This window comes from Chlorocebus sabaeus, chromosome 3, assembly GCF_047675955.1.
Source record: "Chlorocebus sabaeus isolate Y175 chromosome 3, mChlSab1.0.hap1, whole genome shotgun sequence".
In the NCBI taxonomy this organism is placed as follows: domain Eukaryota; kingdom Metazoa; phylum Chordata; class Mammalia; order Primates; family Cercopithecidae; genus Chlorocebus; species Chlorocebus sabaeus.
This window is the reverse complement of record NC_132906.1, coordinates 27,948,518-27,962,421: the sequence shown is the minus strand read 5'-3', so window position 1 is coordinate 27,962,421 and position 13,904 is coordinate 27,948,518. Positions and strand designations below refer to the sequence as shown.

Below are 13,904 nucleotides of genomic sequence, written 5' to 3'. Positions count from 1 at the left end.
AGAATGCTGTCTGCCAAGTTTTTTCCACTTTAATGAATATTCTGTGGGAAGCCACTTGAAACCATGTAAAATATCACTGCATGGATTTGAATATATATATACACACACACACATATATATATAATGAGATGCTTATAATGTGAGATTATATAATGTGAGATGCTTTAATTTAAAAATATTTTAGAATTGGTTAAGTTACTAAAGAAGTATGCTTATACAAGTGGAAATTGGTAAACTACTATTGATTGACATATATAGACACCAGTTTATTTAATTGTGCTTGCTTATACCCAGCACAAAAATTGGCATGCGGATAAGCATGTTTCTATATACGTATAGAAATAAGTATCTGAATCTTATTTTCTAGTTTATCTGAATTTTAACATCAGTAGTAATGTCTCTTCAGTAACTTTGTTATAATGAAATACCTTGTAAATATAGCAAACATTAGAAGTATGCCTTTTGAAATTTTAAATTGAAAAGGATGTTAGACATTATTTGGTCTCTTGATGTAACTTGTTTTAATTCTATAGAAAAACTAAAAACTTCGAGAAAATCGGTGATTTATTCACAGCTACATGTGTAAAATGGCACAGGTTACTGTAACAAACAATTGAAGTTCAGTGAAATTTGGAAATTGATTTGTTAATAGAGAATTTTTGTTTGTAAAAGCCAGATAGCAAGAGTTTAAATCTGAGATGATGGCAGGTAGGCAGCATTTACGTTCATGAATTCCTACTCCCCACACCTAGCAAGCATATGCAAACCTCAACATTTGAGCATTGGGCTCTTCCCATTAAGGTGGTTTCTTAATAAACTGCTGCAGGTAACCATTAGCCATAAGTAAATGAAAACTAGCATGCCAGTTGAAATATATTTGCTAGACTTTGTAATAATATTGCATCTCCAAATTTAAATCTTTCCTAGAGATTAGGAGGCACACCAACATGGCCAAAACAGTTGGTGCTGGCCAGTGCTCATGCCTGTAATCCCAGCACTTTGGGAGGCTGGAGGCAGGCAGATCACTTGAGGCCAGGAGTTTGAGATCATTCTGGCCAATATGGCAAAAATGCATCTCTACTAAAAATATAAAAATTAACCAGGTGTGGTGGCACACGACTGTAATCCCAGCTACTCAGGAGGTTGAGGCATGAGAATCACCTGAACCCGGGAAGCAGAGGTTGGAAGTGAGCTAAGATTGTGCCACTACACTCCAGACTGTGTGACAGAGTAAGACTCTTGTCTCCAGAAAAAAAAAAACCACAGTGGGTGCTTAATGAAGTGTATGTGTAAAAGCAAGCCAGGTGATTTTGTTACCAAAGCCAGAATGTGGCCCTTGTCATTGGTTTGCAGTATGCACATTTAATTCATATTATCCTTATGTGTTCAGTATTTGTTTCATAATTGCCTAATAAAGTTGAAGTCGTTTTAATGGATTTTTCATTAACAGCAGTCCTTGTGACTTCTTAAGCATTTATTGGTTGCCTTTCAGAACAAAAGAGATGAACACTTATTGAAAAAGAGAAATGTTCCCCAAGAAGAAAGTCTAGAAGATTCAGATGTTGATGCTGATTTTAAAGCAGTAAGTTACCATGTTTTTATAGTGACTTTAAAATAATTTTTATAGTAACTGTGAGAACTTCATTTTTAATATAACACCAACTTTATAATAAGTATATTAACTTTATCAGGTACACTATTTAGTGAATGTGATTTCGCTAATAAACTCTGCTGAACTATGTTTTTTTTTCTTTTTAAGCAAAATGTAACACTAGAAGCTATATTGCAGGTATGTTATTAATTTAATATTCTCATTTTGAAGTATTTTGAAATTGATTTTTTTTTCATTTCTGAAATTTACATTTGGTGTTGCAGAATGCCACAAGTGACAACCCAGTGGTCCAATTGAGTGCTGTCCAGGCAGCAAGGTAAATACTACTTTGTCCAGAGAGAGAATTGTGTCATTCCTCAGTCGTGTTACCTGGTGATCTAGAAGTTAATACGTTGTTATTTCTTTTCACAGTTTGAAAATTATAGCAATTAATTTCTTATATTTATTTTCCTAGAAAACTGTTATCCAGTGACAGAAATCCACCGATTGATGACTTAATAAAATCTGGGATTTTACCAATTCTAGTCAAATGTCTAGAAAGGGATGATAAGTAAGTATAGATTTGACTCCCTATTCAGTTTTTTTCAGTTAATTTAAAAGTTTGGATTATTATTTAACCAGTGAGTTCAGTTTGGTTTTGTACTTACGATGTTTTTCAGTTGTCATATATTTTAATTTAGTTTTCTTATTCTGTGGTCATATTTAGCAGACCCAGAGTGCTTCTCGCTTTCGTTTCTGAAGGATGTCTATGTTTTCTAGGAAATTTTTGTCTGTTTATTGCCTGCTTTATCTCAAATATTTATAGTCTTTGTTAGGATTTTTTTATTAGTAATATTTTAAAACAACCCAAATAATGTTTGAGTCACTCTTTGCTTATGAGTCTATATATAGATTAACATCGTGACTAAGTCAACGTGAATGGTTTCCAGAACTAAGTGGCTCTTTCTTACCCTGGGAATCTTCCACCTGATTACTGATCCTCTGTGTTGTCTTTAACAGAACTTCATCCACGATAAGTTGTCAGACTTTTTGTCTGTAAATTAAGAATAAGGGGACAGGTTATAGTTACCCAGAAGAGAAGAAGTAAAACTCAGTGGCATATTTTGAGGAACTGGTCCTATTTCCATTTTTGTTTAGTGATATCTCAGTGCTGTGCCTTAAACTTCATTAATTTGGATTAACTGGGGAGAATATAAGTTTGAACTCCAAATATATTAAAACAAATGCTTTTTTTGCATTTAAGAGCATCTAGACTGAAACTTGGGATATTTTGCTAAATGTTGTCCAAGGAATTTTCAGTTGGCTAGATAAGAATAGTGGTATATAAATATTGCCACTAAGGGTTTTTAGTATTTAAAAATACCATTTGCTTTCGTTGTGTGCCACAACCTCTCCCATTCTCCACCCCCAGGCCCTTAACACTTTTTAAAATACTATCATGTTTGTTTTCTATAACAGTGTTTATTTAAGTAAATGTAAGTTTTATTTTAGCTGTTGAAAAAAATAAATTCTGGCCGGGGGTGGTACCTCAGGCCTGTAATCCCAGCACTTTGGGAGGCCAAAGTGGGTGGATTGCTTGAGTCCAGGAGTTCGAGACCAGCCTGGGCAATGTGGCAAAATCCCAGCTGTACCAAAAAAAAAAAAAAGAAAAAAGAAAACAAACAAACAAACAAACAAAACCCCACGAAAATTAGCCAGGCATTGTGGCACATGCCTGTATTCCCATCTACTTGGGAGGCTGAGGTGGGAGGATCGTCTGAGCCTGGAATGTGGAGGTTGCCATGAGCCAATATTGTGCCATTGCACTCCAGCCTGGGTAATAGAGCAACCCTGACTCAAAAATAAAATAAATTTTGCCGGGCGCGATGGCTCACACCTGTAATCCCAGCACTTTGGGAGGCCGAGGTGGGGGGTCACGAGGTCAGGAGATCAAGACCATTCTGGCTAACACGGTGAAACCCCGTCTCTACTAAAAAATACAAAAAAAAATTAACCAGGCATGGTGGTGGGCGCCTGTAGTCCCAGCTACTTGGGACGCTGAGGCAGGAGAATGGCATCAACCTGAGAGGTAGAGCTTGCAGTGAGCCGAGATGGCGCCCCTGCACTCTAGCCTGGGCGACAGAGTGAGACTCTGTCTCAAAAAAATAAATAGATAAAAATAAATAAATAAATAAAATAAGTCCTATCTACTTCTACCTTTAGGACCCTCCACTTCTTTTTTTTTTTTTTTTTGGAGACAGAGTCTCCCTCTGTTACCCAGGGTAGAGTACAGCATGCAGTGGTGCAATCTTGTCTCACTGCAATGTCCGCCCCCCGGGTTCAAGCGATTCTCATGCCTCAGCCTTTTGAGTAGCTGGGATTATACGTGTGGCTAATTTTTGTATTTTTAGTAGAGATGGGTTTCACCATGTTGACCAGGTTAGTCTCGAACTTTTGACCTCAGGTGATCCGCCTGCTTTGGCCTCCCAAAGTGCAGAGATTACAGGCGTGAGCCACTGTGCCCGGCTTAGGGCCCCTTGTTTGTGGCCAACTTCTCTTCTTTTTTTTTTTTTTAATTTCTTTCCAGCCTTTTATATATAGACTCATTTGTGTGGGTGTGTCTGTGAAACATAACATATATAATACAGAAAAATATGCTAAAATATATACAGCTTAATGAATAATTATAAAACACAGACCTCTGTAACCACCACCCAAAGCAAAAACAGAAAATTTTCCGTGATTTGGATCTGACTTTATGGATTTGTCATGGGAAGTTGTGTTATAATATAAAAGGCCATATACTTTGGAGCCAGATTAACTGTGGTTCAAATCCAGGGTTTGCTGTTGATGAAAATTCAAGTGGCTTTTGAACCTCAGATATCTCATCTATAAAAATTAGGTGATAATAAGGAATGGAAATAATACATAAAAAGCACTCTGCACGACGTCAGGCTTATAATAAATGTCCATTTGTTATTGCACTCATTCATTTTTTCTATTTCTTTTTTTCCACATGACATCTTGGAAGACTTTCTCTGGCTTTATAATTTTATTTTTTATATTTATCCATTTTCTCATTTGAGTCCCTCATTCCCAGTATTTTGCCAAACCACCTAACCAGCTTAATAACTTTCTCCTTCCAGTCTGAGGCAGCATATACTATCTTACTATTTTTGGTCTTACTGGTTTTTTTACTTCTTCTCTGCCTCTGATATACTATCTTATTTCCTACCTTCTACTAGAATTCATGTACAGGGGAAATTTTAAAAGTTTGTGGAAAAGTGGAATCAAAAGATAATAAAATATATAAACTTGATTTCTCAACATAAGCTCCATCAAGGTCAAGACACTTTTGTAAGTGATACTACCAGCCATTGTCTATCCTTAAAGAACTGAGGGTCCTGGGAATTTAACCATGTCAGTGCAGTCTTTTTCATGATATTAACTGAAGAAAACTAGATGGCCTTTACAGTTTGTTTTTTTAAGATTAGGAAACAAAAAGAAGTCACAAGATGCCAAATCAGAACTGTAAGGTGCATACCTAATGATTTCCTATTGATTCTCTTGCAAAATTGCTCTTGTTTGATGAGAAGAATGAGCAGAAACATTGTGGTGGAGAAAGACTCTCTAGTAAAGCTCTCCCAGGCTTTTTTCTGCTAAAGCTTTGGCTGACTTTCTCAAAACACTCTCGTAATAAGCAGATGTTATCATTCTTTGACCCTCTAGAAGCTCAACAAGTATAATACCTTGAGCATCCCCAAAAACTTTTTAGTCATTAGCTTTCCTCCTGACCAGTCCACTTTTGCTTCAATTTTTTTTTTTTTTTTTTTTTTTTTGGAGACAGAGTCTCACTCTGTCACCCAGGCTGGAGTACAGTGACGCGATCTCGGCTCACTGTAAGCTCTGCCTCCTGGGTTCAGGCCATTCTTCTGCCTCAGCCTCCCGAGTAGCTGGGACTACAGGCGCCTGCCACCACACTCGGCTAATTTTTTGTATTTTTGGTAGAGACGGAGTTTCACTGTGTTAGCCAGGATGGTCTCGATCTCCTGACCTCGTGATCCGCCCGCCTTGGCGTCCCAAAGTGCTGGGATTACAGGCGTAAGCCACCGCGCCTGGCCTGCTTTGATTTTACTTTGTCTTCAGGATCATACTGGGAAAGCCATGTTTCATCTCCTCTTACAATTCCTTGAAGAAATACTTCAGGACCTTGATCCCACTGGTTTAAAATTTTCATTGAATGCTCTGCTGTTGTCTACAGCTTATCTGGGCACAATGGTTTTGACACCTATCAAGGGGAAAGTTTGCTCTACTTTAATTTTTCAGTCATAATTGTGTGAGCTGAACCAATCAAGATGTCTGTGGTACTGGCAATTGTTTCTGCTGTTAATCAACAATCATCCTCTATTAGGGCACGACCAAGATTAATTTTTTCCTCAGATATTGATGTTGTTTGCCACTGTGGACTTCATCTTCAACATCGACTTGTCCCTTGTTGAAAGGAGTTAACCATTTGTAAACTGCTGATTTCTTTGGGGGCATTTTCCCCATAAACTTTTAAGTGCATCAGTGAATTCACCATTATTTCACCCAAGCTTCACCATAAATTTGATGTTTGTTTTTGCTTTAATTTTAGCAGGATTCCTGTTGCTCTCCTCCTAGGGGCTCATTTCAAATTGATGTCTTACCCCTTACCCCTCTTAGTGCCTCAAACTAGATCATGTTCAGACATATATAGGAAGTTAGTGTGAGTTTATTTTGGTGCAAAAAAAATTGAAATCCATGGAGTTCTTTCGTAATACACATTTTTAATGAACTTTTAAAAGTCACCTCATAGTTCTTCTCTGCTACTTCATTTTCTCATATGTTCCATCTTTTTAACCTGTATATATATTCCATCCTCACTGTTTGCTGTATGTCTGACATTTATTCTTCTTAAAACCTTTCGTTCTTGGATCTCTAACCTTTTCTTTTTTTTTTTTTTTTTTTTTTTTTTGAGATAGAATCTTGCTGTGTCGCCGAGACTGGAGTGCAATGGCACAATCTCGGCTCACTGCAACCTCCGCCTCCCAGGTTCAAGGGATTCTCCTGCCTCAGCCTCCTGAGCAGCTGGGATTATAGGCATGCACCATCACATCCAGCTACTTTTTGTATTTTTAGTAGAGACGGTTTTTGCCGTGTTGGCCAGGCTGGTTTCGAACTCCTGACCTCAGGTGATCCACCCGCCTTGGCCTCCCAAAGTGCTGGGATTACAGGAGTGAACCACCATGCCCGGACTTCTTTAACCTTTTGATACTAACAAGCTTGCTTGCTCTCTTCCCTGTTTATAGACTTTTCTTTGAACTCCCTGACCTTTGTCTAATCTCAATTTTTGCTGACTGAATCCCCCCCAACCTTGGTATTCCACTTAAGGGAATTTATACTCTTTCAGCTATCCTAACTTAATAGCAATAATTTCCTTTTAACAGGTCTTTCCTTCATGTGTTTTTCGAGACAGGGTTTCACTCTGTCACCCAGACTGAAGTGCAGTGACACAATCACAGCTCACTGAAGCCTCAAACTCCTAGGCTCAAGCAATTCCCCATCCCCCTTCCCTGCCCAGCCTCCCAGGTAGCTGGGACTACAGGTGTGTACCCACATCTGGCTGATTTTTTATTTTTTGTAAAGATGGGGTCTCACTGTGTTGCCCAGGCTGGTTTCGAACTCCTGGGCTCAAACGATCCACCCACCTCAGCCTCCCAAAGTACTGTGACTACAGGTGTAAACCCCAATATGTCTTTTAATAGGCCTCTCCTACATCAGCCTTTAACCTTTTTAAGCTATTCTGCATACCATTTATTTGAACATTATTTTCTTTCCTCCCCTTTGCAATTCCACATCCTTAGCGTATCTGTGGAATACACTCCTCACTCCCATCCTAAAACACACACACACATGCACAAACACCCTGTTATTTGCTTCTTAGTTAGTTTCAGCTCTCTTGATCTAATCCTTATCATTCCTATACATCATGATCCTTCCATGCATGATACCTTTTTATTTCCAGCTGTCACTGCCTTTCTTTTTAAACGCATCTTTGAGAAGCTAGTTCAGTTGCCACTTTCTTTGTGAGGTCTTCCATCACTATTCAAAAATATAGTGATCTTGTTTTTTCAACAAAATTATACAGCCTTGTAATATCCCTAGTATGTAAAGCAGATGGTGTAATGGAGACAGATGGGGTTCTAGCTTTAAGACCAGCCTAGAGCCTGTGATAGTGGTTAAAGTGAGACGATTAGGGCTTCAACTAGCACTTGATATTAGGGGTGATTATATAAATGTAAGAAATGTTTAAGAGGTAAAATTGACATGATATATTGATTAGATGTGTCTGGAGAGGAAGTCAAAGTCAAGGGAAATAATGACTGACTGAATGTTATAATACCAGTGGACATAAAGAAGCAGGTTCATAGTGACTGGCTTTGGAGGTCAAAGAGATTTTTAAAGTAGAAATGGCTGCTGGGTGCAGTGGCACTTGCCTATAAACCCAGCACTTTGGGAAGCCAAGGTGGGCAGATCACCTGAAGTCAGGGGTTCAGGACCAGCCTGGCCAACATAGTGAAACCCTATCTCTACTAAAAGTACAAAAATGAGCCAGGTGTGATGGTGTGCACCTTAATCCCAGCTGCTTGGGAGGCTGAGACGAGAATTGCTTGAACCCCAGAGGCGGAGATTGCAATGAGCCAAGATGTGCCACTGCACTCCCGCCTGGGTGACAGAGCGAGACTCCATCTCAAAAAAACAAAAACAAAAGTAGAGATGGCTAGCAGGCAGTTGGATTATAACAAGGTGAAATTCAAGGACGAGGCAAAGGTTAGCCATATCATATCAGTCTTAAGAGTCATGAATTTAAGTGGTAGTTATGTGTCTAAAAAGATGTTTTACTGTTTTTTTTACAGTCCTTCATTACAGTTTGAAGCTGCTTGGGCATTAACTAACATAGCATCAGGAACTTCTGCACAGACTCAAGCTGTTGTGCAGTCTAGTAAGTAAATTCCTTATTGTCTGAACTTTTTATTTTTTAATGATGACAAGGAAGTAGAATTTTGTAATAAATTTTATCTTGTAATATTTTTTAAATGATGATTTTATAAGTTACTTTTGATGACCAGTATCTTTTTCATAGTCATTATTAATCTATCATGAAAAAATTTTAATTGTGGTTACTAAAAGAAGAGTAGAGTTTTATCTTTTGGAGTAGACATCATGCTGTGATAACAGGATTTTAAATTTCCATTTCTGATATCTTCAGGATGCTGAATGGCTTCTGCCTTTTAGCCTATGACATTTTAAATTTTACTTTCCTCAAGGTGGGCTAATAATTATTGTTAAATGAAACTGACACAAGCTCTTTAGAAAAGTACTAGATATCACCACGTATGTTGTTTCTTATAGTATGGGACACTTAGCTAACTTTAGGTGTGGTAATCAAGGTGAATTTAAGTAGCATGTGATATGGCACTAAGTTACATTGAATCATATATTGAGAATACCATTCTCACCAGACCCACGGATGGCTCATGCCTCTAATCCCAGCACTTTGGGAAGCTAAGGCAAGCAGATCACTTGAGTTCAGGAGTTCAAGAACAGCCTAGGTGACATGACAAAATCGTGTCTCTACAAAATATTAAAAAATTAGCTTTGCATGGTGGCGCGTGCCTATAGCCCCAGCTATTCAGGAGACAGAGGCGAGAGGATCGCTTGAGCCCAGGAGGCAGAGGTTTCTGTGAGCCGAGATTGCACACTGCATTCCAGCCTAGGCGACAGAGTGAGACCCTGTCTCAAAAACAAACAAAGGCCGGGCGCCATGGCTCACCCCTGTAATCCCAGCACTTTGGGAGGCTGAGGCGGGTGGATCACGAGGTTAAGAGATCAAGACCATCCTTGCTAACACGGTGAAACCCTGTCTCTACTAAAACTACAAAAACAAAATTAGCCGGGCGTGGTGTCGGGCGCCTGTAGTCCCAGCTGCTTGGGAGGCTGAGGCGGCAGAATGACGTGAACCCAGGAGTAATACACAGATACAGCAAAAAAAAAAAAAAAAAAAAAAAAAAAACTACTTAAATATTACTAGGGGAAAATACTGAAATTGATTATTTTTAGGGTAAAGATATTTGCCACATTTGTTCTTCCAGCAAACTATAATTGGGCAGCTACAATATGCCGGGCTCTGTATTTGATCAATTTCTTTGAGCTGAAATCTATAAACTCTTCAACATGTTGCTAGTATAAATATTAGTTTTTCTTTATTACAGATGCAGTACCTCTTTTTCTGAGACTTCTTCATTCACCACATCAGAATGTTTGTGAACAAGCAGTATGGGCTTTGGGAAACATTATAGGTAAGTGGTTTGAAAGGAATCCTGTTAAGAATCTAAATTAACTTTTTTCCTACATTGGCATAGCCATTACATACTATGTTTCCTCTGAATTTAATGTGGGTTGACTCTCTTCTTGCTTCATAAGTACTAACTTAAGATGATACTCTTTGAAAAGGATATACAATTTGCTGTTAGCATTGGTAGGTTAAATTTATGTTCCCCAAATCAAAATCTGGAGAAACAACATTTGATGCCTTTGACTAATGGTGAGGAAACATAGAACATCAGTGTTCCCACATGAGCCATTGCATACATTTCAGACTTTCTCATCCTGAATGTAAGTTTTTTTTAAATACAATTTTCATTTCTGTAGGTGATGGTCCTCAATGTAGAGATTATGTCATATCACTGGGAGTTGTCAAACCTCTTCTGTCCTTCATCAATCCCTCCATTCCCATCACCTTCCTTCGGAACGTCACATGGGTCATTGTCAATCTCTGCAGGAATAAGGATCCCCCACCGCCTATGGAGACAGTTCAGGAGGTAAATGAAGAATTGTAAAGGCCAGATGGTATATTTTCCCTATGTTTGTACTTCAGGAATTCATTTACAGGGGACAGAATAACACATATACTGATTTCATTGCAGGTGTGAGTTTTTTTGGGTTTTTTTTTTGAGACGGAGTTTTGCTCCGTTGCCCAGGCTGGAGTGCAGTGGCGTGATCTTGGCTCACGGCAAGCTCCACCTCCCGGGTTCACGCCATTCTCCTGCCTCAGCCTCCTGAGAAGCTGGGACTACAGGTGCCCGCCACCACGCCTGGCTAATTTTTTTGTATTTTTAGTAGAGACGGGGTTTCACCATGTTAGCCAGGATGGTCTCGATCTCCTGACCTCGTGATCCGCCTGCCTCGGCCTCCCAAAGTGCTGGGATTACAGGCATGAGCCACCACACCCGGTGTGAGATTTTTAAAGTAACATACCGTATTTAATTACTGACCCCTATGAAATAAAAGTTGAGTGTCTAACTAAATAAGGTCAGTTCATCCTATGCTTATTTTTTAATTGATTATCTTCATAAAAAGAAAATATAAAAAATTCAGAGAGAAAAATACAAAAGGAAAACAATCTCAAAGTTTTATTACTGTATTGCATTGTTGGTTTAAAGCTATAAAAGGGGGTTGCTACAGGCAAAACTAGTATACTTACCTGCAAATGTTCTTGAATGAGTTTGCTTTAAGTCCAATTGATTTTTCTTCTTCTTCTTTTTTTTAAGACAGTCTTGTTCTGTTGCCAGGCTGGAGTGCAGTGGCGTGATCTCAGCTCACTGCAGCCTCTGCCTCCTGGGTTCAAGCAGGTCTTCTGCCTCAGCCTCCTGAGTAGCTGGGATTACAGGCCAGCACCACCACACCCAGCTAGTTTTTGTATTTTCAATAGAGATGGGGTTTCACTGTGTTGGCTAGGCTGGTCTTGAACTCCTGAGCTGAAGTGATCTGCTCACTTCACCCTCCCAAAGCACTGAGATTACAGGCATTAGCCACCACCCCTGGCCTAACTCCAATCCGAAAGTGCTGGGATTACAGGCGTAAGCCACCACCCCCGGCTTAATTCCAATTTATTTCTGATAAAATTGGAGTTATTAAAAATGTGACATATTGGCCGGGCGTGGTGGCTCACACCTGTAATCCCAGCACTTTGGGAGGACGAGGCGGGTGGATCACAAGGTCAGGAGATCGAGACCATCCTGGCGAACATGGTGAAACTCCGTCTCTACTAAAAATGGAAAAAAAATTAGCCGGGCGTGGTGGCGGGCGCCTGTAGTACCAGCTTCTCGGGAGGCTGAGGCAGGAGAATGGTGTGAACCCGGGAGGTGGAGCTTGCAGTGAGCAGAGATCGCGCCACTGCACTCCAGCCTGGGCGACAGAGCGAGACTCCGTCTCAAAAAAAAAAAAAAAAAAAAAAATTGACATATCTTTTGTTAAATCTACTAGTTAAAACAAAGCAAAAACTTTTTTATTTACTTTTGATATGTAAATAGATCTGAGTACTTTGCATTATTTAAAAAACCCTACATAACCTTTATTCACTGTTGACTGTACTATCTCTTTTTTTTTTTCTTTTTTTTTTGAGACAGTCTCGCTCTATTTCCCAGGCTGGAGTGCAGTGGCACAATCTTTGCCCACTGCAACCTCCACCTCCCGGATACAAGCGATTCTCATGTCTCAGGCATGTGCCACCATGCCAGGCTAATTTTTGTATTTTTAGTAGAGATGGGTTTTCACCATGTTGGCCAGGCTGGTCTTGAACTCCTGGCATCAAGCAGTCCATCCACCTCGCCTTCCCAAAGTGTGAGCCACCACACTTAGGCAACTGTGTATATGGACATCTTTCTGTAGCACCTGCTACTTTTTGTTGCTGTGCAAAGGTATTTTGTATGATTTCCTACCACCCCCCCGCTCCCTTTCTCCCAGATTTTAAAAAGAGATCTCAGGGGCCTGAATTCAACAAGCAAAGCTTTGTACTTTGTACTGGTTCGAATTTTCTTGACTAAAACTGAAGTTGAAAACTTTAATTTGACTTAAGTAGCTTATTAAATAAAATCGTATTTTTACTTTAAGCAGGTAAGTGAGACAATTATGGCAGTTTTAAGTGTAGCTTTTCTTAAATAGCTATAACTGTATACTTGCATCTCCTTTTCTTCCACTTGACATTTTATGTCATAAAGAAGCTTATTAAAAACAAGTGTTTTTCTTTTAAGGTACATTAACTTCTACCAGATTTATTTGCATATTTTAACTTGTTAATTGAACATATTTCAGTTTAACATTTGAAATATGTTTTTGGTTTTTTTAGATTGAATTTATCAGATTTTCTTTTTCCTAAAAGATTTTCAGGCCGGGCGCGGTGGCTCAAGCCTGTAATCCCAGCACTTTGGGAGGTCGAGACGGGCGGATCACGAGGTCAGGAGATCGAGACCAGCCTGGCTAACATGGTGAAACCCCGTCTCTACTAAAAAATACAAAAAAACTAGCTGGGCGAGGTGGCAGGCGCCTGTAGTCCCAGCTACTCGGGAGGCTGAGGCAGGAGAATGGCGTGAACCCGGGAGGCGGAGCTTGCAGTGAGCTGAGATCCGGCCACTGCACCCCAGCCTGGGCCACAGAGCCAGACTCAGACTCCCTCTCAAAAAAAAAAAAAAAAAAAAAAAAAAGATTTTCAGACAAATTTAACATTGTCTTTCTTGCTCTACAAACCTTATTTACCTGCTTTTTATGTCAAAGTTGTTTATTTTTAGACATATTTATTAACTAATGTTAATTATTGTTTATCTTCTTTCCTCAGATTTTGCCAGCTTTATGTGTCCTCATATACCATACGGATATAAACGTAAGTTAAGAAGCAGCTTAAATGTGGGATTTTGCTCTTGATAGGACTGAAAGGGTTTTTATATAAGTGTCAGCATACATTTTATCAACTTGTCGAGTTTCTACAATGTAGATACAGTTTTCAGAAATAGGGTTAAGCTTAAATTAGGATTATAGCTTAAATCTGTAAGTGGTAATAGCCATACAGCAAAAATGCTCACTTTTGAGAAACTACTGCATATGTAGTTTATTTCTGTCATTATTAAGTAGTGTTTTTAAGCATTAATATTTGTAAAGCAGTAAAACCTCATGAAGCACCTTACTTTTTAAAAAAATCTCACTGGTTCTTACAACAGGTAGGCTAGATATTATCCCCCCCCCACCCCGCCCTTTTATAGAATAAGAAGAAATGGACTCTCAGAGAGAGGTTAAATGACTTATCTAAAGTGGAAGAGCTAGTAAGGGTCAGAGTCAATATTAAAACTGAAGTCTTCTCATAACAGGTCTTGGGTACTTGTCACAAAACCATGCTGCCTTTTTATGCTACAACCTTTTTAGATATAGTATTGAAGAATATATAGTTTTAAATGCAAGG

The 13,904-nt window shown here is 39.1% G+C and overlaps 1 protein-coding gene across 2 annotated transcripts in view; it reads left to right on the top strand.

Annotated features, from left to right (window-relative positions):
- The window catches only part of KPNA3 (karyopherin subunit alpha 3), a 96,484-nt gene that overhangs the window by 62,769 nt on the left and 19,811 nt on the right, over nucleotides 1-13,904 (top strand). For both annotated transcript variants that reach the window (XM_007960416.3, XM_007960417.3), the window contains exons 3-10: nucleotides 1,493-1,582; nucleotides 1,760-1,789; nucleotides 1,876-1,928; nucleotides 2,067-2,162; nucleotides 8,530-8,615; nucleotides 9,886-9,972; nucleotides 10,325-10,494; nucleotides 13,287-13,331. In XM_007960416.3, coding sequence (XP_007958607.1) covers nucleotides 1,493-1,582; nucleotides 1,760-1,789; nucleotides 1,876-1,928; nucleotides 2,067-2,162; nucleotides 8,530-8,615; nucleotides 9,886-9,972; nucleotides 10,325-10,494; nucleotides 13,287-13,331 — 657 coding nt within the window. The remainder of the gene's footprint in view (nucleotides 1-1,492; nucleotides 1,583-1,759; nucleotides 1,790-1,875; nucleotides 1,929-2,066; nucleotides 2,163-8,529; nucleotides 8,616-9,885; nucleotides 9,973-10,324; nucleotides 10,495-13,286; nucleotides 13,332-13,904) is intronic.